Source organism: Orbicella franksi, chromosome 2 (genome assembly GCF_964199315.1).
Source record: "Orbicella franksi chromosome 2, jaOrbFran1.1, whole genome shotgun sequence".
Classification (NCBI taxonomy): domain Eukaryota; kingdom Metazoa; phylum Cnidaria; class Anthozoa; order Scleractinia; family Merulinidae; genus Orbicella; species Orbicella franksi.
The window spans coordinates 7,156,192-7,183,033 of record NC_138146.1 but is presented as its reverse complement, the minus strand read 5'-3'; the positions used below and the strand labels follow the sequence as shown (position 1 = coordinate 7,183,033).

Below are 26,842 nucleotides of genomic sequence, written 5' to 3'. Positions count from 1 at the left end.
CATGCAAATGAACTAGAGAAAGTTCCATTAATGCGCATGTTAAAAAATTTAATATGAAATGCTTTTTAACTGGAGTATTGGTTTTGGCGTATATTATTCAAATTGGAGTTCCACTTCTTTGCTAAATATACGTATGGCCAGATCACAGTTATGAATCTTACCCCTTGAGCTTTCAAACGTTTTGCTCTTAATTCGCAAAGAAGAGTTGTTAAGAGTTATTATTGGAACAGAATATTAGTCTAACACACTAAAGTGAGTTTATCATGAGGAAATGGGTCGAGTTCCTTTGTTTTTACAACGAAAAGATTTCAAGGAAATTAACATCACAAAACAAAGTAAGTGTCCAAACAAAATGTCATCTGAAAGTAGGATATTGCCATTTCATTACGTCAGCATGATATTATCTCTGTGACTGGAAAACGCGATCACGTTCTATATCAAACTCTTAATTTTGCTCTGATCCAAGGTGAAATAGTCTTCTACATTCTAAAGCAAGCGAAAACTCAGCTAATGAAAATGGATGGAGCTGGAAGGATTTGGCTGCTGTTTGCTACACTAATTGTCCCTCTGCTTTCCTTGGGTGAGTGAAACAACCTGTGAGTGAAACCTTATTACTACCTATAACAAACGTTCGGTGATATTAATTACTACAACATTTTAATGAACTCTGCAAAGAAATAATGGATGAACAACAGCATGTTAACGCTCGCATCAAATATACTTTTCTTGCTAAATATGTCATCGGTGGTCAATGTAGAAATCTAAAATTTCCCTTTTAATGGATCAATAAAAGGCATTTTAAACATTTTTTTTGCTCGCGTGGCTAAAATCCATAATCTCTCTCTAGAAGTGCAAAACCGATCGAGTCCATTAAGACTTTTTTTTCTAATTTTCTTTTTATTATTATTTAATAATAATAATTACTTGGACTTCTGCGTTTTAAAATAACGGTAAACGAGGCTGTAATATATTTTAGCTAACTCGGTTTTGTTATTGCACGAGAGAACTCGCGAGTTGATGCAATCACAATTTCTTTTTCCTTAAAAGGTACTTCCTGCCCTTTGCGAACAATATTAGTGATTACTACATCTTTCTATTTAAGCAGCTCAATTTGATTTAAATGACGGAATATATTTGCATAAGGCGGTGAGAGCAGTTATCGTTTAATCTTTGTTATTACTACGCTAATAACACAACTGAAAGGATCAGGAGATGTGATCAATCTGTACGACACTAACATCGCTAGTCCAATATGTTTCACATATTACGTCATCCAAGCCTTCTTTATAGTAACTTCAACAAGTCTACACACGGAAAATTTGAAAACTTCAACAAATGCCTGTTCGTTACGTTTGCCAAACGCGGTTATTGCAGAGCAGGTTTTTGTTAGGATTAATTGAGCTCATTGGATTGAAAAACCTTTTCTTTTGTTCTCCTTGTTTTAGTTCAGTGGTTTGATACTTTCGTGTCCACTGGACATTCAAAGTTTATATATTCAATCTCTTATCAAATCCGCCGTGTGCCTGGAACCGTAAAGGAACAATATCGACTCTCTTCCCTTTTAGCAAGTGGCCTCTCTGTACTCGGTTTGCACTGCGAGTACCCCGACGTAGACACGTATTTTCTTGTAAGGGTTTTCCTGCTTCTAGTTAATAGCCAGGCAAATATTTTTTTTCTTAAATTATGAAGAAAGCTCAATGTAAAAAGAAAAAAAAAACCTTTCAAAGCGAGAAAAGCATATTAGTGCGAAAGCTCTCAATAAAATAAAAAGTCAACAAATGTAAAAATGCTCTTCCTTGAGTTTGCTATAGTGTTTGCAATCCATGTTGTTCTAAATTAGTATGGGCGTACAATTTCGTGTGTCATGATCGTAAGCTTTTGTTATGCATTATTGTTCTTTAGGCTCAGTTTAAAAGACTAACTTGAAAAATAACACTGTTAAAGCATTTTTTACAGAGTATTGTCCAGCGGTTTCAAACTTTGAGCTTCAATGGCCACGAATCGCCCGAGGAGAAAATATCACCAATGATTGCTCGGCAATAAATTCTTCCTGGACAGGTACGCGCAGAAAGTTGTTATCGTTTCTTTAAGAGGATAAAGAGACTATAGGTGACACTTTTTCAACGCCTTTTATAAAAAAAATCTGTTACTTCCCTTTTTCAACTTACTTTCTGTAATGCCCTATATTACGTGTGGCAACGAATCTTTGCAAACGAAAGCTATAACAATATAACGGACTTTATATTGCGCTCAGGCATGGCATACATTTCTTTGTTAGTCTAGGGTCCCATATTTTTATGAGTTTGCAACGGGTTCGTATAAAACTTCGTAGATTTACTAAACTCGGTAAGATAAATTGAACTATGAAGGTGATTTTTTTCCTGTTTATTTGAAAATTAACCAAAAAAAAAAACAGTTGATAGGTCCATTCAATTAATTAATTGTAATTACTTTTACTCTGAAGATGACGAATGTCCTCGAAATGTGTCTGTAAAATGTTTTAATTCCACAACTATGCAGTTCCTGACCGTTGAGTCGCATTAATGCTAAACCATACTCCTAAATTCTTAATGCAGGTAAACTTACCGCCAGATGTATGAAAAATGCAGCTGGAAATGTTACATGGAATTATCTACAGGGTTGTGGATGTGAGCTACAGACAGTTCTTCTACACTACCAAACGCAGGTTTGTCGATCAGAGCTTTAACGAACAAAATTCCCTTTAATCTCGCATATGTATACGTTATTCTAGCCCCCCCCCCCCCCAAAAAAAAAAATGTTGCAAAAATAACTTACGTTTCTCTATGTAGGTGGCATTTGCTTCGACCCCTCTCCTCTGAGTCATTCGGAAAGAACGGAGGGCCCATAGACAGAGCAAAATTTACCTGTATAAACTGTCAATGTGAGGTCATTACCTAAGAAATGTCACAAAGCTTTTATAACTCAATCTTAAATTCATCTAGGAAGGTAAGAGGCGCAATTGTTTGAAACAATGTGGTTTCAGTGCTAAGATCATTTTATCAGCCCTTACTAGTTATAATTGCTTTTAAGCGGGTTAGTGGTTACCTGGCGACATTAAAAAAAAAAAATTGAAAATGGTGGATCTAAGATGGCCGTAGTGTGGTATTATGACAAATTTCTTACGTCATATGACGTAAGCATACACTTTATCTGCACCCTCCAAGGAAACATTTTAGACTAAAATACATCCACCCAGGTTCAATGACGTAGCTTCAGTGCGTTGCATAGAACTATAATTTTTGGGAGTCCAGCAGTGATGGTGATACGAGACACACCAAATGTTTTCAACAGGGAACATTATTTAAGAAATAGAACATATGTAGAAACACGAGAGGAAGCTCAGGAGAACGAGAAATGCTGTGGGAACACGAGACGCGGGCGAGTGTTTCCACAGCTTTTTCAAATTCTCCCAAACTTTCACGAGTGTTTCTATAACTCGATAGAAACACGGAGAACATATTTTCTATTTCTTTTAGAAAACACCGCGACGAAAAAAAGAAAAACAACTTGATAACTTTGATTACCAAAATGTAAATTCTCTTTCCACGCGCCATCATTACGTCAACAGGTCGTGCTAGTTCTGTGTTTCTATCGAGTTAAAGAAACACGATTTTCAACCAATCAGCGCGCGTATTATCTTAGGACTGTTTTCTAACTCTTAATAATTTCCATATCATTAACGATTGCTCTTATTTGTGCTCTAGGCATCCCAAGTCAACATGGCTAACTTTCTGGAGATCGTCAAAAAGCTTGAAAATGCTTACAAAGACTTTATCAATCAGAAAATATATTTGGCTCTTCTGTCGACGGTAAAGAATTCCATGTGCAAGAGAAGGCCATTGCGTAAAAGCGCGGAATGGGATAAAATACAGAAATATTGTCAGGTACATTTAATTATAGGTATTATTCGCCTTAACTACATAGTGAAATGCTAAACACACAAAATTTGAAGTAATTAAGGCTCTCCCTCAATAATTTCTCGGGTGAATATGCGAAGAGAAAGAAGCGAACAACCAATAGTAATAACACGAAACACTAGCTGGATAGTATCCAACATTTAATGTATTTTTAAACTAACATCTGAACTGTTTGTTTGCTTCTTTATTCGTTTGTACGAAATCTAGCTGTTATTTTATTTTATTTTGCGAGCTCTAGACAAGGTCTATATGTGCACTTCCAGTTCTGAAAATATTTCCCTTAAAAAAATAAAAGCTTTGTTTCAAAAGCTTTTCGCACCATTCAAAAAAATTCCTTATTTGCCCATAAAAGGTGTTTGGCGTGCAATTTTGCATCCTTCAAAAGTTCTTACTTACGCAGTTGAAGTAATGCTTTTTGAGTTACAAATTGAGGGCCTCAAAAGCCGCCCTCTCCTTCCCCACACACTCTCTCCCCTCCCCGCAACTCAAATAGAAATCAAAAAAATCAAACGTAAAATATATACCTGTTTTCTAGTTTTCAGCGATTTTCTTAGCCATCGTTTTTGGCTTTATTGTTTTTGTTTGTTTGTTTGTTTGTTTTTCTTGCAAGTGCTCATAATTTTAGAATTGAATACTATATTAGCAAAATTAAACTATTTTTTAATTCACCAGATGCGTCCAGACGATTTTTGGGGAAGGATCCTTTCTGATCACTTTAAAAAGCAATTTTGCCAGAAAATTGCAACGGCAACGTAAATACTATTTATATTTGAGAATTTTAAATTTTGCTTTAAGAACAAACAGCCTTGGCGAGAATATTAGTATATATATATATATATATATATATATATATATATATATATATATATATATATATATTTCAGGTCACTGTTTTCTTTTCCTATAACATTCCTTTATACAAGCAGAAAAATGGGTCAATTGCCTTATTTTTTTTGCTAGATTATTATTTTTTTTAATTTCGTTATGTATTTGATAAGAAGGAAGAGATCGAGATATTTATTGAAAATTCTCTACTAGGGGCAAGTTCTTTGCATATGGAATATCATCATTTGAAAAATATACTAAAATGGCTTCTTGAATCCTGCCCAATAAATGTGGTCAGGTCGACGAAATATGTCAGTTAAGACAATTGTTTAATAGCAGAGCTCCGGTGGCCCGAAGGGCCGCCAAGCGGAGCCCCATACTCATATGGGAAAGAAAGAGAAACCCATGAATGAATTTTCTCGTGGTTCTTATGACTAGCGGTATTGCTCGTGTGCGTGTACGCACGACGACGACGACGACGACGACGACGGCGGCGGAGTTGCCCAACATGGCGGACATACTCTAGCCAATAGGTTGACAGAGACATGCACCCTCGGTTTGTAGCGTAACTCTTTGATATTGGACATCCATGTTATGGTCTATTGCCATCTGTCAAAACAAGGTATCCGCTGACCAGTATCACGTGGCCATATCGCGGGCCAAGTTAAAAGCTCATCGAGGTCACGTGCTTTTTTGAAGTTAACCGCTGACTAAGTGCTGGTTTCGATTAGATCGCGGGCTCATGTCAGGTAAAGGTGGTATGGTACCCTCGAATGGACCAAAAAGTTTGTTTAAATATGGCGAGGAAAGATCAATTGTGTGCTATTGTACTCAAGAAGAGAAATTAAATTTCTAGTGTTTTACTCAAAATGGTTGCTATGGAAACCAGCCACAGCCTTATGAGGAGGTATTTTACAGTATTGACGCCAACACTTCCTGCTCTTTTACAAAACAAGATTTGACTGTCAAATAAGCATATCGTGTAGTTTTCTGTTTTGTTCCGTACAATGAACCTAAGTTTTGACAGTTAACTCTTATTTCAGTGCTTTTCACAGGCTTTATTTGGAAATAACTTTATTTTTTACCACACCCGGTGGATAAATCATCTCATGTCACGTGACAGACGTTAAAATGTCACGATTTTTTGGTTTATAACATCACGACACTATTGGTCTTTGATGAGCCCAAGTTTCGGGAATTCTACTTAAAAACCTTGCAAAGTAGAAATGTTGGCGCGAAGTCAGTCGGTACAAAAGTAAACTTTTGAGAAAAATGCACTTTAAGTTTCTTACACGAAGTATTAAGCATTTAACGAGCCACAAATAGCGGGTGGGGTGCAGATTGGATCTCGGGGGAGGGGGTGCAATGGTTGTTCTATTTTGTAAAAAGATACCGCAGTTGTGGGAAATATTCCTTTTCATAAGGAAAATGAATGAGCCTGTGATGGCAAAGCTTTTCACAACTAATCATACCAATGGAGTTGTTCATGTCTTTAAAGTTTTTACTAAATAGTTTGGTTCATATTTGTTAAAACTAAACTATAGTTTTGGTCACGTTCTTATAGCAAGCAGTCGCTGCTATGGCCGTTGCTACGTGAAAAAACTTATACCACTGAGTACTTTCCTTAAATTTCACACTCATCTCGAAGAAAATTGGGCAAGATCGTTTCAGAGTTTTTTTTTTTTTGACAAGTCCTCAAAGGTCTTAAGTCTGGTATTTCCAAGAAATTGAATTTTTCATGAACATCGCCATATTCTAGGGTACCATACCCCCTTAACTTGCTAGCCGGGATGCTCGGAAGTCGGTTAACGCTAACCCAGGATTATAAAAGTTAACCGAAGTATAATTTTTCTTGTATACAAACGTTTTTCACTGCTTTTTGTGTATTTTGAGGACCTTGAGATAATTGAAACTCAAAACAGAAGGCCAAACAACAGAAGTGGAAAACTCCACCGTAAAGTTTCAAAACTCAAATTAAAATTTTCGCCTATCTTGGGTTAACTTAATCGGGCTTTGAACAACCCGGCCAGAAGCTCCCCTTTTAGGCTTGGCTAAATTTATATATTACTCTTTGGAGACTTACACCGGAACTTCTTTTCATACTGTAATGCAGATCGAATCTACATACTGGTTTAGTTATAACATCTTATGAGGGATCACGACCTAAACCAAACGCTGAAGGGGAGGCAAACGTGGAGCTTGACGAATCTTCTTCTCAAGACAACAGGACACAAGTAAATTCGCTATTCACACTTTTAGTTACCTAGGGATAATTGGAAAGGATCGACTTGAATCAACTCTGCTTTAATTGATAATGCATCCGAACGTTGTCAGTCTGCCACATGAGCGTGCATTTGTGAAAGCATAAGTCAGGTGTCTTAAATCTAGATTGTCCCAAATATCGACAAACTAAATCACTACTTGGTAAAGTTCTCGTTGAATCATGCTGAAATATGCCAGAGCCACAGTAGCAGAGTAGAATATCAACGAAGGTGGAAGGATTGACGCCATGAAAAGCCATATGAATCCGCGATTGAATTTTGAATAACAACATTATTATTTTCTCCACATCACCACCTGAATTCAAGGCATCAAAAACAAACCCTAGACTTCAGTTGGTTAATGCCGGACGGTTTGACTGTGGGCTCACTGACTGACTGCTGACTGGCTGACTGAACGACTAAATGAATGAATGAACGAACGAACGAACAAAAGTACGAGCAACCAGAACGAAGAACCGTTTCCACTGTAGTTAACGATCCCAACTCCGTTTGCACTCTCAGATGGTGAATGACACTCTAGCAAGTGTGACTTCTGGTGGCTGCACAGTGACCAGTTATTACATGGTATGTAATTATGCTTTTTGCTGTTGGTTGGTTTTTGAGTTCAACCGGTGTCATTATAATAGGAATTACGCACGCTACTCATCTGGACAAAAATACGATAATATATATAATTCATTTTCAAACAATTAAACATGATGGGTCAGTTTTATATATTTTAATTTCTTTTCAATTTGACATCATCAAATTTTTGTATAAATGCTAACACCTAACTATAAATAACTCCTAAAGTTATTTTGGTAACAAGCTACCTCTAGTCCAAATCATGACAGCGTAAATAGGCTCAATTAGTTATTAGCGTAGAGTTTATGGTACAAATACACTTTAATTGTTGTAGTTGTTGTTCTTAATTCTTGCGTCGGTGTTTCGAGAGACGGTATCTTTGTGAATGTAACCGAGAAAAGTAGCAAATAACCAAGGCTTACATCATATCTTAGAGCTTTCAAAATGATGTGATTGTTCTTGATTGGGGTCATTCTTTTATGTTACAGGTTAACGGGACACTCGTGATAAAAGCCAAACCAACTTTGACAACGACGGATAAACACAGGACGATAAAAGAACGTCTTGAGATGGTTTTGATCTCTATTTCACTTGTGGCGATAATCTGTTCATTGATAATACTTTCATGTTTAAGGTAAACATGAATTAGTTGACCACTTGCGCGCTTGTGTGCTTGATTGGTTGTTTGGTTGGTAGTTTGGCAGGTTGGCAGGTTGGTAGGTTAGCAGGTTGGCAATTTATTATTATTATTATTATTCATAGTTAGATATTTTTAAAATCATTGTGATTTATATTTTAATTGTTTAAGGGAGGGCCACGAGTTTATCAGTCAATGACTGTAAAGTGTTTTTACCCTCATTAAATAAAGTTACTTACTTACTTACTTACTTACTTACTTACTTACTTACTTACTTACTTAGTTTGGTAGGTTAGTAGGTTGATAGGTTGGTACGTTCGCAGGTTAGTAGGTTGATAGGTTGGCAGGTTAGTAGGTTGATAGGTTGTAAGGTGGGTAGGTAGGTCGGTTCGGTGGTAAGTCGGTTCCTTGGCTGCTTGTTGCTTGCTTGATTATTGCTTGATTATTGCTTGATTGCTTGCTTGCTTCGTTGTTTGCTTGTCTGCTTGCTCTTTTGAATGATTTGTTTGTTTGTCTGTTTGTTTGTTGGCTGTTTTGGATGTTCTTGTTGTTGCTGTTGTTGATGATGAATGGTTATTAATTGAAGGTAAAGTAACGCAATGTTACAATTGATTTCAGATTTTGCATGCCTCTGCATTAGTTTTTAAGGTAAAGCAACGGCACATCTTTGAAATCACAATAATTTAGATTCCGTTCTCTTTTTGTCTACCCCACTCGAGGATACAGTCAGCGCAGAATTCTGAAAAGCTGTTTGTACACAAAAGCCTTCTCATCTCTTGGGCTCTTGGATACGCAGTTTACATTGCGGATGTGATAGCTTTCAACAACAGGAAAGAATGGATAGTAAGTACACACCGTATACAACTGTTCGAAATGCCTCGCCAGGTCCAAACAAAATTTGGTGATGACAATTTTTATAACTGAGTTACCTAGCCGGGATTAAGTACCATGTTCGGTGATCTCTTGTTGTAAGGGGTACGCGACAAATTCGTCGAATATACTTTTCCAATGAAGTAAAGATGGCAAACTGGTCTTCTTTAATCTTAGACTCTCGTAAAGCATCGAAAAACAAAATGTCAAAATCCCATTAGCTCGGGAAAAAGAAGTCCATGGCTTCCATCATTGAGTTTCATGACAAATTTTCTTTTTTCAAATGAACGCTATTCATTTCTCTTTAGTGGTGGGCATAAGGAAGAAGCAGTACTTATTGTCTTTATTCTCCATTCGCTATGGCGGCATTAAACACAAAATGTATTAAATACCCGTTCTCTTTACAGATTACTAACCGGTCCTCTCAATCTTCATCGCAAAACTCACTCTAAGTCGTTTAAAGTAGGCTTTCAGTGTCACGAATTCTTAAGAACGAAAAACTGTTCTCAGTTAGATCATATTTAATGATATTAAGAAAAACTAATGACATCATTTTCAAGTCAAAAAGATAAGAAATAAACCATCAGAAAAAGATTAACATAACAATTTTTTTTTTTTCCCGGCAGTTTTTTTCTTATCTTTTTGAACTTTAGAATGGCGTCATATTTGTTTTAAATGAAACTCATGTTATAAATTATTAATTAAATTATACAAGACGCCACAAACGAAGCCTTTAAAATCAGAATGGTCAAGAGGCAACCTCGTATAAATTTAACTAAATTTCTAAATCCGCAGGCTGCCTGCACAGCGATTGCCGTTGTGCGCCATTTCTTTCAAACAGCAGTCTTCACATGGATGTTAGTGGAGGCAGTGAATCTCTTCATAAAGCTGGTTAAAGTGATATCAGCCAAGACCTTTTATATGACGTACCTTGCCATTGGATGGGGTAAGTAACTCTGGGGAGTTTTTTAAAGTTTACAGCAAGTTTATCTGAAAAGGAAAAAAAGCGTCAATTGACAATAAGAGCAATTGTATTTAAAAGAAGGACGCATATCGAAATAATAAATGCATACGTGTAGAGTAAATGGTATGTTAGGCTGCAATAATTTGTTTCAATCTGACAGTCTTATTGTGTTTAGCCTTTTTTTCTTAATATCGCACGAAAAACCACCACTTGAATTTTCTACGTGCAAAAGCTTAAGGCTCGATTTGATACTAAGAGTAAGTAAAATTACAGTCGACCTCCGATAACTCGAAGCCTCGCTAACTCGAACCTCGGGCTAACTCAAACTAAAATCGATTTCCCCTGGATTTCCGTCATACATATACTGTAATTTTACCCTCGGTAACTCGAACCCCCGATAACTTGAACCTCCCGCTAACTGGAAGCAATTTCAGTTTCCCTTCAGGTCATTTTCTATATAATTTTACCCTCGATTACTCGAACCATGTCTATCAATACGCGACATGTACAAGTCAAAATAAACAGTGTACTGTATCCAAAGCATTAAATTTATTTTGAAGCAGACATGTGAACTTTTTCCTTTCTTTTACATTACACAAACCGTGTCAGTTCAGTTCAGGTTCCGCTGGTTTCACAAAGTGTTCCTTCTTAACTCCTTTTTCCAAACGTCGGTCAATTGTTCTCAACTCCCGATAACTCGAACTCCCAATAGCTCGAACCTTTTTTTCAATTTCCCTTGAAGGCTCGAGTTATCGAAAGTCGACTTTATCTTGGGATGCTGCCCTCTTGAGGGACAACAGGCAGCTAATATATCGATCTAGCGTTAACCGAGAACCTGATAGAAAGTGATACTTTTAACAAGGCAGTTATTTCTTTCAGGCATCCCAGCTCTGATTGTCGGTATAACGGCAGCTGCAAGAAGCAAAACATACGACATGAGCCAAGACATGATTGAGGACATCTGGTGTGGATCAAGTAAATTCGCTGCAAAAGTGGAGAGAACCAGGCATGTGCTTGATAAAGTTAAAACAGAACGAGAGTAACAGTAGAATTGGGAAGAACAGTCTATACATGTATACCTTTGTTTCCTTTCGTTTTTGTGTCGTTGTTGTTTTTGTTTTCTTTTTTCTTTGTGCTTGTTTCGTTTTGTTTACTTACTTTATTTTGCAATGATAAACAAATTTATCAATTTGTCGTGATATTTACAAAGAAGATAACGGCTTTTAAAGGGGAACCGCGGCACTATCGTGAGTAAGAATGATCTCAAAAAATCTAGAAAAGTTAAAACCTCAAAGACATTTCTGGTGATGGAAGCTTAAATACAATGATGTTTTTTTTTTTTGTTCAAAATAAGTGTATAAGTGCATTGAAGCTATAAAAGGAGTGATGTAATGATCGAAGCGTGACAAGGTTTTCATGTCAAATTGTAAGGCCCCGTCCACACTACGCCGGAGAGGTTTGAAAACGGAGATTTCACTCTGAAAACGCATCAAATGTTTTCGGTTCACACTACGTCGGAGGAATTTAAAAACGCAACAATCACTGGACACTCTGCATTCGAGTATGAGGAAACTTCGGGGAGGGAAATATCATGATGTTTCCGTCCAAACTAAAACGCAAAGTCGGCGTTTTCAATTTCCTCCCTTTTCGTGACTGATTAGTGTGAACAGTAGGCCTTACCTGGGAAATCAAGCTCCGCTTTTAAATTTCTCCGTCGTGGTGTGGAAGGGGCCTAAAATTCTCGACGACTTTAATTATTAAATTCTGTCCTCTTGACCTAGAGAAAGTGATAAAAACTGATAACAACAGGCTGCTCTTCCTTTAACAATTCACTAAGTATCTTCATCCGCGTGTTCTAAAAGCATTTCGTGCACCAGCGAATGTACTCACTCATAATTACAACACTGTTTTAACCAAAACTGCAGCTGCAAAATCTCCGTCGTAGTGTCAGTTTGATGCCCATGACAAACTTCAAGTAGTATATCAAACACGAGAGACAGTGTTTCATCGGGATATCCAAACGCCGAGAAGACGACGCGCAGTGCAGTATTTTTTGACGAAATTCGAGGTGTTTGGATAGCCGATGAAACACTGTTTCGAGTGTTTGATATATCTTCTCAATCGAAACAAAAACTAATGAGTAAACGGAGAAGTAAAATCGTCAACATCTATGCTAATTAAGACCGGGTATCCAAACCTACTTCCCGGTTGTGATTTTCTTTGCTTTATCTTGATGAACTATTAATGAGTTTGAGAATTTAACTTCAAACTTCAACACCACCGCGGCCCACCACCGCATGAATGTACCGCTCAATGGCTTTAGTTTGAATGTCAACCTTTGGGGGATTTCAACACGGAATGTACGAACGTACACTTTGTACAGCACAATAAATGAACCATGTAAAAGAACTCAAGATTAGTTTCAAGATCTAGAAATAAAAACGCTATATTCCGCGTTTACACTCTATTGTATATTCATATAGTTGCTGGTTGAACGGCAGTAAGTGGCTCTATACAGGACCGGTCTTTGCAATTCTTCTGGTATGTATTCTCATTAGATGTAGCTATGCTATCTCTTCCCCTTTCTGATCTTCGCTCCATTATGATCCCCTCATCAGTTTAATTAATAGAGTTGACATCTGAGTGTCACTTTCCTTGCAAAGGGTCATCTGAGTAAAATATGATTCTATTGTCGGTTTTTACGTTCTTTTTCACCGGTTGAATGTTCAGTCTTTTGTTCAATTTTAATAACACGACATGTCAAAAGACAAAATCAGCTAAAAGTGACGCGACAGAGCCACTACAAGAAATTCTATGGGTGCGTTCCTTTGGAGTATTCTGGATCAGGATCAGTGCTCCAAGATCTGTCTGGATCAAAGTGCATCAAAAAAACCGATGAATCCGTGACCAGAGTGGATTCATCGGATCCTTTGATGCACCATGATCCAGACAGATCTTGGAGCACTGATCCTGATCCAGATCACCTTAAAGTAACGCACCCATATCTTCAAAGACCTTACAACTTGTTTTCTTTTTACACTTTTACCGTATGCTATTGTTGCAGATTTCAATTGTTACTGCAATAAGCGAATATGCGACTTCTTGTTTATTTTTTCAGGTCAATCTAGTTTTCTTTGTTATACTGCTTAAAGTTGTGTTTGGAAAAGTGGCCACTAAATACAGCAATGACCAGATGATGAAAACAAGGTAAGATATACAGTAAACTGTTCTGTAAAATTAAATGATTCCCCGTTTTGTATGAGCCAAATGGGTATAAGAAAACTTCCCAAAGGTGATCAACGTTTGCTGCTTAAATTGGGTTGATGCTCGCAGAAGGTTCAACTGCAGTTGGTTCAAAAGAAGCTTCGTGGTTTTCTTGTCTGTGTAAAAGTGCGACACTCGTTAAGAATTTTTAAAGGAACCCATAGAAGGAACCAGAATTGCATTTTGGCAGGTTCGAATTCATTTTCAATTCTATACAAACTCTTTCTGAAAGGTACGTTGTTCATATTGTACACGTAATGTGCCGGTCAGAAATTAAACAACTCTAACTAAGGTCCTTTTCAATTTAGCCGACAAACGAAGCGGTACCAAACGCGGTCTTTAACGCCCCAAAATTATGACGAATACTCTCGCCACTCTTATATTCACTTTTTGGGAGCTGGGAGGGGTTAACATATGTTTTAGAATATTATCGCAACTGTGCGGTGACCTTTTATATTTGTAAAAAAAAAATATTTATTCTTTTGTCGTTACTCAGCTAATTAAGTCAATTATAATTCAAATCACAGGAAAGGACTAAAGAGTGTGGCCGCCTTGCTTCCTTTGTTGGGTGTCACGTGGTTATTTGGGTTGATCATAGAGTTTCATGAGGTGTTGGCCTACATCTTTATTTTGTTGACGTCAACTCAGGTTCGTGGAACTATTCCGTACAAGGATGAATAAGCAGTTATAGCAGCTCTCGATTAGCGCCCGTGAATTACCTTATATGCGTTTATAAACGCTAAGTGAATTAGCCCATGATCAGCTCTTGCACCGTGTGTGTCATTTTTAGTTTACTCTAGCTTCTGCTATACGTTAGTGAACTAGACAGAACAGGAATGTCTAGAGGAGTTAAAACTAAAGGCATAAGTTGAAAAAAGAGTTACTGGAATCCAGTGATCCGGAGCTAACCTGTAAAGTATATAAATCATTGCTATAATGTTGAACTAACGACATTTTCGAAGCTTCCTTTTTAATAAGACCTGGCAAGAGAGCATGAAATGTAATAGAGTTAGTCCTCTATAAGAACTTTATTCCCTGGGTATTCCCTCTCAAGTTCTTGTTGAAATACTCCCAGGAAGACTTTGAAACAGTCAATCCTGTGTTGTAAATTTTGCTTCAAGTGGACAGCCCAAGCACCCTGCAAGTAACGAAATGAATCTTTGTCGCATTCTCATCCTCCACGAGAACGTCCACGCAACGCGCGGCATGAAAACGTTTTCCACAGAGGAAGTTGCGGTACCATATCTAAAATAAACTTAAGAAGGATTACCTTGAGAATAAGGGATTATGAGGGCTTAACTCTCTCAAACTTTTTCCTCCATTGGGCCTTAACAAAAGGCTGTTTGAGAATTAATTAGAAAAGATAACCTTGATATACGTTTATCGGAGGCAATTTCTTGCACAGAGACGGGTGTATGACCACAGTCCAAACACTTCGAAGTTCGTCAAAAATTTCAACTCTCCTCGTGGCGTTTGGAAATGTGGTCAAATACGGTCTTTCATGTTTGATATATTACTTCCTAAGTTTTTCGTAAGCAGCTTGGTCAAGAAGGCTTCATGCATTTGTTACCATATTCGGATTGTTTGATTGTTCTCATACAGGGAATTGTTTTCTGCATCTTCCACTGCATACTGGATGAGCAGGTTTGATCCTCTTTCTACCTTTTAAAAGCCCATGATCCAGGAGTATTGTCCTAAAACATTCATAACCTTTCAGTCATTTCATTTGCCACATGCCAATATGATTCTGCTTCGCAGATTTTACATCAAACAATATTGCTCTTACCATTTCAGGTGCGACGAACAATAAGCCGCAAAGTTAACACGACAATCTTTATACACAAGGTAATACTCCACAAAAGCCGCTCTTTGGTGTTTTCTTGTCTGTGGTTGTGACTCTCGAATGTACGAAGAATGTTTTTACTGTTAACGTTTAATTTGGTATTTTATTGTTTTTTGGTTGCAGAATGTTTCTCCAGGCAGACGAGGAAACGATTACACAATAACCAGACCCGCCAAAATAGAGATGGTCAAGAAACGGAAGCTAAATGAAACAATGGACACATTTAAAGAAATAACATAGGTTAAAATGATAGTATGTAACTCTTTTGCTATAAAGCGTCTTAACTCACCTGGTCAGAAACCGAGAAAATTCGCTGGAACAAAAGAAAGTGTTTTCATAAGACATAATTTATAGTCCATAGGATTGGTTCCGGACACCAACAAAATGGCCACCGTTTCGTTGTTTTGGAACACCAACATGGCTGCCGTGACGTCATGTGTAAACCCTATTTTATCATCAACCTTCAATCGAGGACTTAAAGAAATTGTTTGTTGATTATCTCTATTGACCGAAACCTATGCGATTTTAAATGAAGCAACCTGACTGAAACCTCGTTTTTCTTAAACCAAATTGATCAATTACAATGACACGGGACAACGTGATATACATGAAAAGACAAATGTTCTGTAAGTAACGTATATATAGATTACTTCATAGAAAGTGAGACGTACGGATTTGTATTCACGAGTTCCAAAGTTTTTCAACGAGTGAATAAAAATCCGTACAAAGCACTTTCTATGTTATAATTTGTCTATTGTATATATAACGAGAATTAAACATATCCGTTAAATCAGTTTTAGTTTTCCCGATAGCACAAGTTTACATGCAGAACAAGAACAAATTGAAAACTGATCTAAATGACCGGGCATAATAAAAATCAAATCTGTTTTCCAGTCCAGCAACAGGCGGACAAAGAGAGTACACAAGCTTAAATATAATACGGGAGAATTCGTAAATACATAGAGTGAAATCTTTTCGCAAGTCCCTAATCACTCTCAGATTTAAGGTCATTCCCCAGTATTGCATTGCCCATCCTTACTGCGCATAATTTATGGCGTGATTAGCGCGCGCTCGTGCACGCGCATATTGAAAATATGACGGATTTGCCTTGATATTGAGCTCTATCAGTTGCAAAATGGCTCTAGCTCACCAACGAGCACGGGCACCCCAATTTTTTTTACAGTCATTGTGATCAACTAATCATAAGCTTTGCGTGAGAAAAGATTGATCTAATTTCTATTGCTGAAAATTGAATAAATAAGAAAATAGCAGATACACTGTGGTCTTTTCTATTTCGCTGTCGGTAACCACGTCAAGAAATTTGGTTTAAATTTTTAATCAAGGATTTAGATTTCTGTCTGAATCAAACTTAAAATGTTTATTTGTGTCCGACAAAATGTATTGACTGTAGTTTAATGCGTGTTCTTTTGAGTCTGGGCTCACAAAGATTTACAATTACTGGGAATGCGTTCTTATAATAAGCATTAAATAATGCCAAAATGAGGCATTTTCGATGCCTCACTGCTCCTTAATGAGCATCCCCCCCCTCCTTTTTATTTGAAAATTGAAGTTATCATATGACAAATATTCAGTGGACAAAGTTTGAACAAAAATCTATTGCAACTTTTATTTGAGAGGAATTACCTTAATCATGTAATGACGGCGCTTCGCGCTGTACAAAGACAAATTCGGACTCTGACTCACACTGTTTAAATTTGAATGTTCCTCCTTGAATGTTGTTGACTTTCTGATGTTAAATTTACTTCCTCGGTTTCTTAAATGGCCATTGATTCTCAAACTGAAGTTCTGGCGCTCAAGATGTTGGATATATTCCGCTGCTGTTTTTCCGAAAGTGAACTAAAACGGGAAGCCGAAGCCATGTTCTCGAAACATAAACTTCAAGCGGGCGGTGATTTCAAGACCGCGCTTCTCGGAAGCCATTTGAGTGCTTAACTCTGATTGGCTAAGTGATTCTACTCTGAACGGTGATTGGTTATATTTTCACATGGGAAGAACGCCATACGCGAAGCTGATTGGACGTATCTCTTTTTTCACATGTGGAAATATAGCACATATAGAATTCTATTTGCAAGGTTTATTGCGTAAAATTCTCGCTATATGTACAATAAAAATCTTATTCCAGCTACTAACTGGCCATCTAAATGTGTTCATATTTACGTGGCTTTAAAGCGTGGAATTGTCTTAGGCCGGAGTTCCACTGCAAATAATTATGTAGTGTAGTTCCGAATCTATTACAATAGGTGTTCCATGTTTCATCTCGCGTAATTCGTATCACAGATACACGTAGACAAGGTATCCAACCTTTAAGATTTACCTATTTAAACGAATTTAAAAAGTACGTTTTCTGGAGACGAAAAAAAAATTCATTGACTTGCCTGCAATAAAGTGCAAAAAAGTTTGTGGCTGAGTGAGTTTTTGGTTTCATTGGCTGATATGTTTTTCTACGAATGCCATCATTGCAATGTCGTGTCGTTTCGAGTCGTTTCGTATTGTGTGTTTCCTTGCCTTCGTTGCAATGCGTAGTCCAGCATGTTTTGGGAAAACCTGTTGAACACCACGACAACGCTTGACCAAGCCCCATCGTCTCATCCCATGGTCACAGTTAGACTTGACAAAGAGGAATAATACGTGCGGCCGATTCCCTTGTTTGCAGATTCAAAATTTAGGGGCAGCGTGCATAAATAAAGAGTTGAGTTGATGATTGACTGACTGACTGACTGACTTACTGATTGATTGACTGATTGATTGATTGATTGATTGATTGATTGAAAACTTGAAACATCGGCTTGTAAGATTACGTTTCGCATGAAAACGTCGAGATGCTTGAGCAGTGATATGTAATTGCACTATCAAATTATTTCCAGCAAAATTTTAGGACAAGTCAACAAATTTTAAGTTCATTGCCTCAAAATAATTTTAAAGTTAGTACCTGCATTCAAAGTTGAGAGACCTCAAAAGCCCACCGCCAGACCCCCCCCCCCCCACCCCCCCCAATACCTCCCTTCCCGCCTCACGCTGGCTCTGAAAAGCCATGCTAGAGCACAAATTCTATAAGAAAAGGGAAGAAAATTACGAGATAATTTGTGCAAGTTTCGCTTTTTTCTCCACTTATCAACAAAGATGGAAGAGGAGTAACAAACTCTTTTCGTAATCAAACACTGGGGATCTGAAAAGACAACAGGGAAATACATCAATTAAAACTACATGAAACTTCAGACTTTAAAGGTCTCGTAGAAAAACAACACGAATGAAAGAAATAGCTGTTGTTGATATAAGATTTTGATAGCAAAGATTACAATCATTTCAGAGAGCATATTATGTAACCTCTTATTAAGAACCTAAAAGAGTTCCAACGGGCAGATGTGCCGCTGTTAAGAACTCTTGGGGGCCGAAACATAAAGCAGTGATTTTGAATTTCAAATTCAATGTCCCCAGAGTGGAAGAAAAACTAGAAATCCAGGTCGAAGTTCTGGGAACGTTTTAAGTTTTTTAGATCAGCTTCGCATCTTACCTTTGAGTTCTGCCTTTAATGCCAGAAAATCATTCACTTCTTTAGGTGACATGTCTGAGAAAAGAAATCAATTGAGTACCAAGCTGTAGACATTTCGAAGCTTAAGCTATTACCTTGTCAACTACCCGAGCTGCGCAATCCGGTAAAACCTGTTTCTCAACTCTGCAGTTATTGGCTATTACTGCATTAACAAATAATATTCCCAATGAGAAAGACAAGAAAGTATCACCAAAGTTAACTTTAAAGAGACGAAGATATATTTAAGGTTATTCTGCTGTTGAATATACAACGAACGGGAACAGGATCATTTTGTAATATTTTTAACTGCCAGGCTATGCTAGTTGCTGTACAGTAGCTGTACTTTGAACAAAACGGAATGAAAATACTCGACTGTGATCGTGTTGGGCTCTATGGGGTTCTAACTGGGCTATGTAAACGGTAAACGGTAGCCAACAAGTCAAAGTGTATAGAACACCGCAAGAGACGATCTCGTGCAACAAGAAACCGGCATTACCGCAAGTTCGGCGGGCGTTGTCTTGACGTTGAAAGTCTTTCTGGCGAAACTCTCGGTGGAAAAAATCGTGATTAGGCTTGGCACAGCATACGGCGACAAGGACAATCAGGAGAGCAATCAACGTGTTTTTCATCTTGATGAACAGAAGTTAAGTTTTGCCAACGTCTTGCTAAGATTACCGTCGCAAGGGGAGCTCGTTCCTCAGCCGACTGCAGATATGATGTGCACCGTACGAGAGTAGATTACCAACTGATAATTAGTATTTGCGTTTTTGTTTATAATGCCCTTTAAACCATAGTAGACAGAATCCCCCCATTTAAAAGCGTCCGCCGAGAAAAAATGGGGTTTGACCTGTGAACGAGGTTGCAAAGGGTGCCGCCGGGATCCTTGAGTGACGAATTCCCAAAAGAATATTATAAGTTCTCAAGTGGGGTTTTTGAAAACAATACAGATACAGATGGAGTAATAAGTGTTGTTTGAAAGTTTTGAAATTCACATTCCATCTGTAAAGGCTACTTATATACATTTCAAAAGAGCATGTAGTGTACGGCAAAGAATCGAAGCAACCTACCCCTGGGGAAAATCCAGTTATCACACCCGAAAGAAGACATATTTCGCTTCGCCCAATCGCTGAAGCATTGAACATTGATGTCTTCGCTTAACAGCAGTATTAGGTAATTTCTTTAAGCCATTCTCTCGCTAACTCAAATTTTATCGTTCGAACATTTTTGTCAACAAAAGGACAGTTTTTGATCGAGATTTGGCAAACTCTGCAGTCTATGGCACATTTGATTTAAAATATCAATTAACAAATTAAGAGTAAAAGCAGAGAAAGCGAGAATTTTTTTCCCGAACATTGAAATGTTACCTGAAATCTTCGCTTTGCTGCGGCATAAAGTATTATTCAATGAAACACACTACCTCTATTCTTCTCCGAAGAATAACGCAAATTTGAGCAGTCAGTCGAAGCTGGAACAATACTCCTGAAAACAACCTATACTGGGATTACTTGATTGACAGGTCTTACCCATCCTCTCTGTCTCTTTTTTCGCGTCATTTGCATTTTTCTGAGTGATGTTTTTCAATGGACGCTATTCTGTAACTGATCTCTACCTGAGTTACACTAATCCACCTTTTTCCCAGGTAAATGTTACAGATGTTTATCGCGCCACAGTTTATATCTTCGGCAATTTTGTATATTTCGTTAAATTCCTGAAATATTTCGAGGAAAACAAACTCATCTTTACTTCACCTCCCTGATTTTTGTTGAAAAAAGATTAGATTACCAACTTAACCGATAATTGGTATATGAGATTTTACTGTCACGCCAGTAAAATATAGTTAATGGAGCGTGACGTACGTTCTGAATGAGCCGTTCATGGCGACATCACTTTCTATAGAGCTATTGAGCAGTTATATTCCAAAGGTCAACAAACTGTAAGCGTTATTGTAGCCAAACCTAAAACATTGTAGCTTTGTTATCTTCTGAACGTTATAACGTACCATAGCATTGGTGCAAAGCATTAAAGCACTATTCATGTTTAAGATGTTACACGTGTTAGGGTAAGCTGTTCGGTAGTACAGCCTTTTCTACTGGCTTACAAGCAGACGAACGTCTCCGTATAAAAGCTCGGAAAACTGTTCGGAGTCCATTCTGAGTTCGTCTAAGCAACGTAGCTATTACTTATTGTAAATCTATCGTTTAATTTTTGTAAACCTTCCATTGCTCGCTCTCGCCGCTCGTCGAATACTGCTCGGGTCGCTACCAGAAGTGAGGACCTATCGAAGCTATCCAGCGAGGTCCTCAAACTCCGTCTTCAATCGCTGAATTTGCCCATAACAGGCTCCAAAGTGCAACTCCTCACCCGGCTCAAGCGAGCATCGACGGGAAAGGCCAGTCAATCTAAACGAAGACCTGGTCGGCCTCAACGCACTCGTCATACGGCGAACAAAACATCCACACAACAGCCGTCCACTACAGCCAGTGAAATCGACGCCACTCAAGGCCGGCGTCTCAGCATTCCGGAGGACAGCGCCCTCTCCGACCGCGCCTCGCTGTCTTCTATTGAGGACATGCTGCAGTCAGATACAGAGGAAGATCTCTTCCATACTAATCACTCTACTGATCAAAGAGACGCCCTCAGTCCAGCGCAGCGTTCTGCCATTGAGGACATCGTATCCCGGTCCGTACACAGCGCTCTGGACGCCGTTCGTACAAACAGCGCCTTCAGCCCAACGCCCTCCAGCCAAACTCTCGCAGCTTCGGGTATGGCGTCTCCTTTGGGTCTGTCGAGGCCAGTGGACCGTAATATGGAGGACAAAATACTCCGGGGTGAGTACGTTGATCTTGCCTTACTCTTACCTGACAACTTGTATCAGTCCCAGGGCCCTGAAATTCAGCTCCGCTTAGACGACTCGTCCTCAGGTCCCCTGGGTTCCCCGGTCACCATGGTTAGGAAAAGAAAACCCGTTATAGACTCTTTTCAGAAGTGGCTGGAGGCCTACATGGTGTACATGTTGGTCATTGTAACTGCCTATCCAAGACGGGCCCTTGAGCTGATTAAGTACCAGCAGATAATTAGTCGCGCGGTAACTAAATTCAAGGGTCTTGCTTGGCTTTCCTACGACCAGTAATTTCGTCGCCGTGCCTCTTCCAATTTGTCCCTTCAGTGGGACAAAGTAGACCTGGAGTTATGGACGGTGACCTTCTCGGGCCTAGCTAAGCCCCATTGCGGTATCTGCTCGAGTCCCTATCACGCTGAAGATGTCTGTCCTTCCGCTGACCCCTACAGAAAACAGCGTCGTTCCCAGACGGTGTGCTTTGACTTCAACAAGTCCTCCGGGTGCCGGCGCCGAAACTGCAGCTACCCGCACGTGTGCCGCCGCTGCTATTCAAACGGCCACACTGTCCAAGACTGCCCTCAGCAACAATCCAGTGGCCAAGCCCGGAACGCGGGAGTCCCCAGACCCAGTGAGCGAAGCAAGAAGTAAAGTGGAGCAGCAAAGGCGTCATCAGAAGCCATTAGTATCCTCACCTATTGACATTTATCGCTTAGATTTAGAATTAACCGATCACCCAGATCGTAATTTTGTCTTTAATTTGCTAAGTACGCTTAAAGAAGGCGCTCGTATTGGTTATTGTGGGCCGCGTTCAGCCCGGATTTCCCCCAACCTTATATCTGCGACGCAGCACCCTGATGTAGTTTCTGCCAACCTGCAAAAGGAAGTGAACTTAGGACGGGTAGCCGGTCCCTATCCTGCCCCTCCCTTAGCAAATTTCCAGTGTCATCCAGTGGGAATTATTCCTAAAAAACACTCAAATGACTGGCGAACTATTTATCACCTCTCCTACCCACAGGGAAATAGTATAAATGACCACATTGCTAAGGATCCCTATTCCCTGAGCTATGTTCGGGTGGACGATGCAATTCATATCCTCCAGTCCCTGGGAAAGGGAGCCTTTATGGCTAAGACTGATCTTAAATCAGCCTTTCGCCTTATACCAATCCACCCTGAAGACTGGAACTTACTGGGTACTTTGTGGAAATCTCAATACTATGTGGACATGTACTTACCCTTCGGGCTTCGCAGTGCCCCGTTCATTTTTAATCAGCTCTCCGATGGGCTCGAGTGGATCCTAAAACATAACTATGGTCTCCAGCGGGTCATTCACATCCTGGACGACTTCTTCATCGCTGAAAGTTCTAGATTAGCTTGTCTTACCAGCTTCAGCACTCTTTTACGGGTATTCATGTCACTTAGGGCCCCGGTAGTAGCGTCCAAGACCATAGGCCCCTCCCAAGAAATAGAATTTATGGGGATCGTTTTAGATAGCATTCGCATGGAGGCCCGCTTACCCCAGGACAAACTTTCCAGGACTTACGACTTGCTGACATCCTTTAAGAAACGCCGCTCCGTGCGCCTGGTTGAGTTACAATCACTCATTGGTACTCTCCAGTTTGCATGTAAAGTGGTAGTCCCCGGCAGGACTTTCTTTCAACGCGCCATTAATTTAACTAAGGGTGTCCCTAGTCGTTTTCATCACATCAGGCTTAACAGGGAGTTCTTTAGGGACCTCGATATGTGGGAAGTTTTCCTCTCCAAATGGAACGGGCGCTCCCTTTTTCTTGAGTCCACCACTACCCCTACTCCAGACCTAGAGCTCTACACTGACGCAGCGGGCTCCGTGGGGTTCGGCGGTTATTTTCAGGGAAAGTGGTTCCAAGGGCACTGGCCTCCACATATGCTTTTGAACCGAGAGCGGGGTATAAGCATTGAGTGGCCAGAACTCTTCCCCATCGTTGTTGCCTGCGCTATATGGCACCCACTTTTCAAGGGAAAACGTCTGCAGTTTTGGTGTGATAATGAATCAGTGGTATCTATCATAAATTCGGGGCATTCAAAAGCTCCCCTTATCATGGAACTGGTCAGAAAGCTTGTTCTCCTATCCATGGAACATAATTTTCTTGTACGGGCCCATCATGTCCCTGGGGTTTCAAATGAGATTGCTGATGCCCTCTCCCGCTTTCAGATGCAGCGTTTCTGGGCCCTCGCACCCGACGCCGACCAGATTCCTTGTACCATCCCGCCTTCACTAATGACCCTTTGAGAGAGGAAGTGCTCACCTACGCTTCTTGGGGTCTTTCCAAGAACACAAATCGAGCCTACAGCTGTGGGGAAAAACGCTTTTTACAATTCTGCCTGATGAATCGTCTCCTAGGTCCAGACGGGGATGTCCTACCCGCCTCCGAGGGTACTCTTATTTATTTTGCCTCCTATCTCGCTAGAACGGTGCGTCATAGCACAATTAAACTCTATTTAGCAGCTGTTCGCAACCTCCATATCACTGCTGGGTACAGTGACCCTCTGAAGGGCAAGCTTCTTCTCCACAAGGTTTTACGCGGTATTCTCCGCTACCAAGGCGAACAGCGTATTCGCCGTCAACCGGTTACCCCTCAGGTTCTCTCGGCAATCCGTCCTGTTCTGCAATCATGGCTTAGCCCCCGGGATTTCTCCATGATCTGGGCCGCCTTCAATTTAGCCTTTTTCGCCTTCCTGCGATGCAGTGAATTTACCTACAACAGTGTTCGCAAATGTAGACCGCTTTTTGATCTTTCTACTGATTGTATAGCCTTTCATCCAACCCTGGCATGCCCGCAGCGCATGACGGTGCAGCTAAAATCTTCAAAAACAGATGTTTACAGGCGAGGGCAATCTCTCACCATCGCTCGCACTTCGTCCACCCTTTGCGCGGTCTCGGCTATGCGAGAGTACTTTCTCTTAGCACGGCCGCAACAAGGTCCCTTATTTTACTTCCAGTCAGGTAATTTGCTTACTCGGGGAGCGGTTTCGCACCTTCTACGGGACAGTTCGAGGGTCGCAGGTCTTCCTTACCAGAGTCTCAAGGGCCATAGCTTCCGCATAGGTGCTGCGTCGGTTGCCGCTGCTGCCGGCTTGCCAGACTGGCTTATTAAAGTCATGGGTCTCTGGTCCTCAGACTGTTACCAGCTTTATATAAGAACTCCTCAATCTACATTAGAGTCAGTAGCTCCCAGGATGGCTAACATTGCTGAACGTTTCTCGCCGAACTAGCTTCTCACCGGCTTCCATGGCTTGGGGGGATGCATTGCCTTGCATGCATCAGTGGCGGTTAAGTCTGCGCAGCGACTTCCCCCAAGCTTGTTGTTTTTTCATCGCCTTTGAACATCGCTTGCTAACCGATACTCTTGTCCGATCCAGCACGTGCTGTCTGTCATTCAGCTCGTAGTCCGGGGGAGATAAGTGAGGTTGTTTTGTCACGCTATCGCCGGAAGTCGCATGGGCTAACCAAACGCAAGGCAGTGTTCCCCCATTAACGCCATCACGAGTTGTTTGTATTTGAGTAATAGCTCTGGTTCAATCGCAAGTCGCCACGGTTAACTTACTTTCGCTAGGAACAACGAAATTGGTATTTGCGTTTTTGCATATAATGCATATGTACTGTGAACAATGGTAAACCAAGCTTTGATTTAATGTTTTTCAAACTCGGTATGAACGTTAACTAATCCCTGTCTGAGTTACACTTATCCGCCCTTTTCCCGGGTAAATGTTTACTGATTCACAGTTTATATCTTGGGAATTTTTGCAACGTTTCGTTTAATTCTGAAATATTTCTTGCAAAACGAACCTATATTTACTTCACCTCCTGATTTTTGTTTTAAAAGATTAAAAGAGTTCAAAAATGATGAGCCGACGACTGATGTGTTTAATTGTTGCCTAGGAAAGGTTTCCGTGAGAACTTATAACTGGTCTGTAATCAACAGACTATTACAATTATGAGAAACTAATTAAGAACAGCTTGCTGCAACGATCATCTCTACCTCTACAGGAAAGAAAAATTCGATTTTCTCAAACTTTGCAGGATGATAAAGAGTTGGTTCATGCTTAGCGTTCCTATATCGAGTTATGAATACACGCGGGAATTCTGGATGCTTTAAGAGACCGAAATCCGTGGTAGCCTTTCCAACCTTCGTTCATGGCATTATGGGTACCGACCCCACTTTTCCCGGCGATGCCTTTCAATAGGCGCGATTCTGTTTATTGTTATACATTGAACTCACTATCTCTTTTCTGATTGGCCGAAAGCGTACAGTGAATTTTCTAAATCAGCACCTGTGAAGTCATCTAGCCGCAGACTATACAATAATCATGTCAAGGACACTCAAGGTCACGGGTAATCATGCCACGTATGACTGCGGTGCATGATTTCTAAGGGTAATTATGTCAAGTTCGCGAGCTTTGTGTTGCTTACCGTCATTGAAAAAGCAAAAACATGACTTCCATTTTTGTTTTTTTTCGTTCAATGTATAATAAATGTATAATGAAACAATTATTAGATTCGGTTTTTGTGATATCTAGAATAATCAAGATCTCGGTAAGGTTTATCAGCCTCATTCTTCGGCTTCGGCTGATAACCCCTACCTCGACCTTGATTATTCTGGATATCACAAAAACCTCATCCAATTAATAATTGTTTACATTTGTTTAAAGGACAATATGTGCGAGATTCAAATGCAATATTATAGAGGGATTCGGCTAACGGAAACTACCTCAATTAAAGACCGATGATCAATTGCTAGGACTTGTCACTTCCCACAAAGTACTTGGTCTAGTGTTTCAGAATAGCTTAAACTGGAACAATCACATTGAAGCTACTGTCAAAAAAGCCACTAACCGCCTTTACATACTCCGAGTACTTCGGAGAGGAGGCGTTGAGATTAAAGACCCAATTACTATCTATATTACTCTGATACGATCTGTACTTGAATATTGTTGTGTAGTATGGCACCACGCCCTGCCCTCTTACCTCTCACAAGAGGTAGAACGCGTACAAAATCGTGCTCTTAAAATCAGCGTACCTGCGCTTTCTTATTCAGAAGCTCTTCAATTCCTAAACCTTCCTAGATAAAATGAAAGACGCAGTGAACTTTGCGTGAACACACTTAACAAGATCTCAAGAGGTGGACGACTTCTTCTCGTCTGCATATGCATTGGTTGGTACAGATTTTCAATTGATTTCTTTTTTTCATGCAGAGTACGTCTAGAGGAGAATGATAATTCACTTTTAGCA

General features: G+C 39.7%; 3 protein-coding genes across 3 annotated transcripts; all 3 read left to right on the top strand.

Annotated features, from left to right (window-relative positions):
• Positions 1-363: 363 nt before the first annotated feature.
• LOC145477931 (uncharacterized) lies at positions 364-17,494 on the top strand. The gene is made up of 17 exons (XM_081455807.1): positions 364-580; positions 1,957-2,058; positions 2,577-2,686; positions 3,726-3,905; positions 4,611-4,690; positions 6,877-6,997; positions 7,547-7,609; positions 8,098-8,243; positions 8,966-9,089; positions 9,912-10,062; positions 10,960-11,086; positions 12,564-12,621; positions 13,199-13,287; positions 13,872-13,992; positions 14,947-14,988; positions 15,139-15,189; positions 15,311-17,494. The coding sequence occupies exons 1-17, from the start codon at positions 511-513 to the stop codon at positions 15,425-15,427; spliced, it is 1,752 nt and encodes a 583-aa protein (XP_081311933.1). The 5' UTR covers positions 364-510; the 3' UTR covers positions 15,428-17,494.
• Positions 15,771-22,606, top strand: LOC145470269 (uncharacterized). Its single transcript, XM_081454104.1, has 3 exons — positions 15,771-15,813; positions 21,077-22,117; positions 22,148-22,606. The coding sequence occupies exons 1-2, from the start codon at positions 15,771-15,773 to the stop codon at positions 21,865-21,867; spliced, it is 834 nt and encodes a 277-aa protein (XP_081310230.1). The 3' UTR covers positions 21,868-22,117; positions 22,148-22,606.
• A 363-nt stretch (positions 22,607-22,969) lies between these two features.
• On the top strand, positions 22,970-24,825 carry LOC145468308 (uncharacterized). The gene is made up of 2 exons (XM_081452007.1): positions 22,970-23,622; positions 23,760-24,825. The coding sequence occupies exons 1-2, from the start codon at positions 22,985-22,987 to the stop codon at positions 24,823-24,825; spliced, it is 1,704 nt and encodes a 567-aa protein (XP_081308133.1). The 5' UTR covers positions 22,970-22,984.
• Positions 24,826-26,842: the final 2,017 nt, after the last annotated feature.